The sequence below is a fragment of the Condylura cristata genome, unplaced genomic scaffold, assembly GCF_000260355.1.
Source record: "Condylura cristata isolate star-nosed mole 26May11 unplaced genomic scaffold, ConCri1.0 scaffold00006, whole genome shotgun sequence".
NCBI classification, from domain to species: domain Eukaryota; kingdom Metazoa; phylum Chordata; class Mammalia; order Eulipotyphla; family Talpidae; genus Condylura; species Condylura cristata.
The window spans coordinates 2484591-2490540 of record NW_004567107.1 but is presented as its reverse complement, the minus strand read 5'-3'; the positions used below and the strand labels follow the sequence as shown (position 1 = coordinate 2490540).

The 5950-nt window shown below is 64.8% G+C and overlaps 1 protein-coding gene across 1 annotated transcript in view; it reads left to right on the top strand.

The window, feature by feature from the left end:
* PRRC2B (proline-rich coiled-coil 2B) overlaps positions 1-2154 on the top strand; it is a 40463-nt gene extending 38309 nt beyond the window's left edge. Inside the window, exons 29-30 of the mRNA XM_004677874.2 lie at positions 921-1002; positions 2007-2154. Coding sequence (XP_004677931.1) covers positions 921-1002; positions 2007-2138 — 214 coding nt within the window. The 3' untranslated portion in view covers positions 2139-2154. The remainder of the gene's footprint in view (positions 1-920; positions 1003-2006) is intronic.
* Positions 2155-5950: the final 3796 nt, after the last annotated feature.

Here is a 5950-nt window from a genome sequence, read left to right as displayed (position 1 = left end):
TCCCCGGCGCCTGCCGGCCGCGTCCTCCACGCCGCAGAGGCCAGGGCTTCCCGGACCCAATCCCGCCCCGTCGCCTCCTGCTCTTCCGCTTACTCGGCTTCAGCTCCTGTTTGAGAGTCTGTATTTTTCACGTTGGCCGAAACAGTAGAGTTGTGAGGGGAAAGTGGGGCGTGGCCCTGCACCATGAGTACAGCTGGGGGGGCGGGCGGCCCCCGCGAACGAGGCCCCGCCCGGCCCGGCCGCAGCGAGGCGGGGCTGAGCGGGCGTGCTCCTGGGCGCCGTCTGGGCAGGGTCAGTGGCGGCCGCGGTGTCGTCGGTGTTCTGCTGGGCTGGAGAGCCGGTGTGCTTGTGTAGAGCAGTTTTGCTCATGTTTCTAGAAAAGGGGCGTCCAGCCGCGCCCCGCGGGCACAAGGCCCTGCGTGGGGCGGCTCTGAGGAAGCAGGCTCCTCCTCGAGGCGCCCAGCCCGTCCCGCTGAGCTCTGCACAGGGTTTCCACACTTGGCACCAGAGGCTGCTCCTTGTGCAGCGCCTAATTAATGACCTCCGGGCCCACTCGAGAAGACGCTAGGCGTTCTGCTCCCCTGGGCATCTGTCCACGGCGGCCCTCCCAGAGTGGGGAGTGGACGGGCACTTGGCGCAGTGTGGTGTGAGTCGTTGGCCTTCCCTCGGCCTTCAGCGTCACGGCCAGACCCCTTGCGTGCACGCTGGCCAGCATTCCGGGGAGACGTCCGCGTGCCCAGAGTGGGGCCCCTGAGTGCATGGCCGGCTCTGTGGGGGTGCCCCGGCCCCCGAGCCCTGGCTTTCCGAGGCCTTCGTTTTCCTCAGCACGCGGAGGCCGCGACGCCAGCTGGCACGGCAGCGGGCGCGGCCCCCTCGCCCGGCGGTGGCGCGTGTTCTCACCCTGCCTTTGGTTTTTGCAGGCCTAGCTCTGCTAGCCCCAGTGGGAAGCCCTCTGGACCAGCAGTTAACATGGGCTCTGTGCAGGGACACTGCGTTCAACAGGTAGAAGACGGCCTTCCAGCCCCTCCGCCCGCCCCCTAGGCCAGTCCCCAAGTGCCGCAGAGAAGGGGCGGTCCAGCCGCCGCGTGCCCCTCTCGATCGGAGCACGGCCGAGCAGGCAGCCCCAGCCCCGGCGGAGGCCGCTCTCCCCGGCGGGTGTCTGCTCCTCCCTTGTCCTCCAGGGAAGGCCGGATGCGGCTTCCCCGAGGGGACACCAGGAGTGGGACGGCCCACGACCATGGGGCCGTACAGGCGCGGGGGCGGTCAGGCGTGCGGCCCGCGGTCAGGCGCGGCCAGCGTGTGCGTCCCCGGGCCCGCTGTCGTCTGGTGTTGGCGGGGTGCAGGCAGGAAGGCAGGCGAACCCTGCTTCGTGCCTCGGGCACACTCTCGCCCCCCTGCCTGCTCTGGGCCGTGGGGCTCTCGCTGCCGGAGGCGGACGCGCCGTCCTCGCCCCCCACCCCCCCAGAGTCCCGAGAGGCCTCTGGACTCGCTGGGGCTGGGCGCCGAAGCTTCCCTAGCGCTCGCTGTGAGGGGCCGCGCCGGTCCCCGAGCCACACGCCTCTGTGCAGAGCTTTGTGTTGACACTCCCCTGGCTGGGGACCTCACGGCCACACGAGGGTCTCGGGGGAAGGTTTCCAGTGTGGAGCCGGCCGAGGTCGGGGAGAGCCCAGTCTGCCTAGAGCCCCCAGGGAGGTTCGAGACTCCAGGCCTGCCTGGATCCCCGGGGGGCTCTTAGCTGCGGCCATGGACACACGGATGTCCTCTGTCGACCTGGACAGAAGGCCTCCCCCAGCCGGTGTCGGCCCTCACTTAGTGCCGCGGGGTCGGACACGGCCGTCCCTGCCCGTGTCCTTCCTGGGACAGCTGCTCCCCGGCCTGGCCCTGTCGCCGAGGATGGATGTGGTTAGGGAGTTGGGAGCAGGATGGGGGGGGGGTGCGGGGGGCGAATCCAGGCACGAGTTTCTGCCTACGGTTGACCTTCTCTGTCCCTGTTCATCTGTCCAAAGGCAAAACGAGTGGATGAAAAGCCCAGCCTGGGAGCCGCACAGCTGCAGGAGGCCCCGTCAGCTGCCCCCCAGATGAAGCGAGCCGGAGCGGTTAAGCCTCGGGCGGTGAAAGTGGAGGAGAGCAAGGCCTGAGGTGCAGGGCCCTCGCCCCCCTCGCCTCGCCCTGAGGACAGTGCAGCCAGTTGTCCTTGATGCTGCCGGAGGCCTGGGAACCTCGCTGGACCCTCCATCCAAACACCTGGCCCGGACCGAGAGATCTCCCTTCTCTTGTCCACTCCTGAAAGTCCATTGTCCCGCCAGCTTGCACCCATGGATATATGGCGTTGACCTGCTTGCTTTAATATGAAACAAACAAGCAATCGACTCTGATCCCATCTCCTCCTGGCCACGGGACCGGCGCGGGGTCTCAGCAAGGAGCCAGCCCCACCCCACCCGCCAGGGGCGTCCCTGGCAGTGCCTCCCTCCCCCACCCGCCTTCTGGTCCCAGGCCCAGCAGGTTGGCGGCAGGGTCATTTTAGTTGGAGCCTTTGTTTTAAGCAGCAGCTGAGGTTTTCACAAAGGAGAAAGGAAACAAAAACTCGAGCTCGTCTATCGCAGCGCTTTGCCCTTCGCCCCCAGCCTGCTGCGCCAGCTGCTCAGTTCCCCCTGGTTCTCCGCTCACGAGCTGAAGGCCCCTCCTGCCCCCAGTCGGCTGCCTGCCCAGCTGGCGCAGGCCGGTGCTGGTGCCGGCCCACGTCCCCCGGCGTGGTGTGGGCTGCGTGCTCCTGGCGGCGTGCTCCTGGCGTCTCAGCCGGGGTCCCCTTGCGCCACGGCGCCCGGGAGCTTGTGCCGCCCGGTGAAGAAGGCTCTTGGCATAAGGATTCCCATCCGGACTCTAGAAGCCCATGGACACGCTGGCCCCTTTGCCCGAGGTGAATCATGGAGATTGTCCCTGGTGTTTTCTGGTTATCCTGGACGACGTGAGCTCACGCCCCAGATGCCTATCTCGGGGGCCACAGCCTGCACTCCCTTGTCCGGGAGCTTCCCACGACACGCCCTCTCCCCCCTTCTCAAGCCTGTCCTCCAGCCCCACCCCGGCAGGCGGCTGATGACGGCTCTGTGCGTGAGGGCGGCCTGGGAGCTGCTCGGCGCCAGTGAGAGGGCCTGTAATCTGGGGGAGCTTCCCCTCACCGTCCCCTCTCCCAGCTGGTCCCCGGCTGTCAGGGGAGGCCCCACGCTGGGCAGCAGGGCAGACGGCAGAGCCCCCACGGCCGGGGCAGCCACTGCTAGTCACTGGCGTGCGTGAGCCGTTTCCTGCCGGCCTCGGCTTATTTCTAAATTAGAAACAGAAGGAAATCACCCAGGTTCGGTCATTTCCAGGAGGTGGGGAAGTGGCAGGTCTCGCAGGTGCTCCTTCATCAGTAGCTAGCCATTACCCAGGACAGCGCTGCGGCCTGGGTGGGGTTCTGGGCTCTTGCTCATGCTGACCACGGAACGCGCGCGTCGACTGCGTCTTGTCAGTGGCCGGGCTGCTGGAAGGAGTCGGGGCCCACGGGCGCGTCCGAGAGAGGCTTTCCTCCCTGTCCGCCGGCTGGCCTCCCCCGATACCTTCTCTTTGTTTCAGAACTTTATCCCAAGTCATCGCTTTGAGTCCCTTCTCGGAGGGGACCTCAGCCCTCGCCCACAGGCTCACCTGCTCTCCCCCTGCCCCGCCTGCCTGCTGCCCTGGGCGCCCCCCACCCCCACTGTCGCCTGTACCCTGAAAAACACAGCCAGACCTGCTCACCCGACCCCGGGAACAGGAGCTGTCGAAGGAAAACAGGTTTTCTCACTTTGAAATACAACAGAACAGTCCGGATGCTGTTACAAACTCCAGAGCTGCCCTCCGGCGGAGCTGCCGTCAGAGCGACAGCACTTCCCACGCGAGGGGAAGGGTCACCTCTTTTCTAGTCCCTTCTACCCTGGATCTACCCCCGCCCCCAATAAAAACAGAAAACACTAGAATTTATTTATATGTATTGATGTTGTAGGTCTAGGTGGAAAAAAAGTAAATGTCTCACTGCTCTATTTATATATAACGTCTGGCTGATTCTGTGCAGGGAGGCCAGGGAGTTGCATGTGAAGTCAGGTGCGTTCACCGCCTCCGTGTGCCCACACTGCGGCCGCCTCCCACTACGGAGCAGGGGCAGAGGGCTGTCCTGGGCCCTGCCTGCACCCGGCCTTTCTGTGGTCTCATTAAATGCAGTTTTCAGCGCAGAGGTGTTTTTAAGGTGCAATATCTCTTCCTTTCACGCGGTTTTAGAGTCACGCGCAAAGTTAACAGGATGTAGGGTCTTCCTTTGATTTCAGCCCCATCCTCGGAGGGCAGAGCCCCACAGAGGCTTCCGCTGGCTGCTGCCGAGCCTGGGAGGGCCAGCACCCTGCTGCTGGGCGCGCTCCTGCTGGCAGCTCCGCCCTGGCCAGCGGCCCTGCGGCAGTGTCCAGTGTCGGCTGCGTTGCGGGGCCACCTGCAGCGTGGGGCTCTGCGCGGGAAGCGGTGTCCACCCGCCGAAGGCCTCTGCCGGCTGCGTCGGGCCTGGTTACCGTCCCTTCCCCTTTATCTACATCACTGTTTTCAGACTTGGAACTCACACCTCTCTTGACACTCTAGGTCCCTTCGGGGGAAGACCAAGAATGAGTCTATTACACGTTCAGAAGAAAGGGCTGGTCGGGTCCTAAAGGCGGGCGGCGGCCGCTTCGGGCCACTCGGGTCTCTCCGGCTGGGCCTCGCCCTGTCTGTTGGACCTGCCTTCTCTACTCCCTGACAAGGTCTGTGACTGAGCCGGGCGCTGTGGTGTGCACGGGCTCGCTCAGCGCCTCAAGGCGGCCCCCCGCGGCCGCCGGCGCACTGGCGAGGCCCCTCCAGCCGTCGGTCCCCACCCTGGCCGAGTAGCTGCATGTTGCTGCGCAACTCTGCGTCTGTCCCTCCTCACTTCCCGCCCAGCAAGCCTGGGTTAGAGGCTCTGTTGGAAACAGCCTCCCACCGCCAGGGCCTTGGCGCGGCCTCAGAGCGGGGCCCTGCAGACTTCCACTCCCGGAAGCCAGCTCTTACAGCCTGAGGTGGGCGCACCCTAAGGCCGAGTGGCCGCGAGCAGCCAGTGCCGGGGACGGCGGGCTGGGGCCCGGCCCCTCTGCCGGTACCACCTGGGCGCCACGCCTGCCCTCTGGTCCCGCTCCCGGGCCGCCTGGGCCTCCCGGACCGTGACGGCTCCCTGCCCTCTGGTCCCGCTCCGGACCGTGACGGCTCCGGGGAGGCCCTGTCTTCAGCAGCTTCAGAAGCCGTGAAATAGAGAACTGTGGGCTCCGCGTGGGTGACGTCCGCCGTGGAAGGGGATGCTTTACTCCGACCTTCTGACCTCACGCCTTGCATAGTAGAAAGGGTTTGGGGCACTTTGGATTGCTGTTTCTGAGGTTGTGTCTTGTTTTTGTTTGCTTTTGTTTTTACTTTGGCCTTTCCTCTCTTTGTCTTTTCATGTAGACCAGATATTTGAAAGGGCAGACGATGGCTAAAGGTGTAACGTGCAGCTTGTCTCTACATTACTTGGGGGAATCGGGTGGTGCCCCACCCCGTGGCCCGGGGTTCCTGGGATGGTGGACTCGCCGGCTGCTGGTGCCCTCTGCCCTGTCGCTCGGGTTCCACTATTGTTTCTCCTTTCAGATATGTGATTGTAATAGCTCTTTCCATATGAAAGAATTCTCCTTATTTAAATAATAAAAAAGGAAAAAAAACGCCAACGCTGAACACGCTTTCTTCGCCCACGTGCACCTCGCTTCTCCGCCTCTGACCGGAGGCCGACGGGTGAGCGGTTTCAGGTGGTGTCCGCGAGATGAGCCCCTTGGCTCAAAGCCGCCAAAGCAGCGTGGGGTGAAGGGGCCGGCATCCGGCCCACGGGCGACTGCCAGCTTTCTCCCCAAGCGCGCCCCGG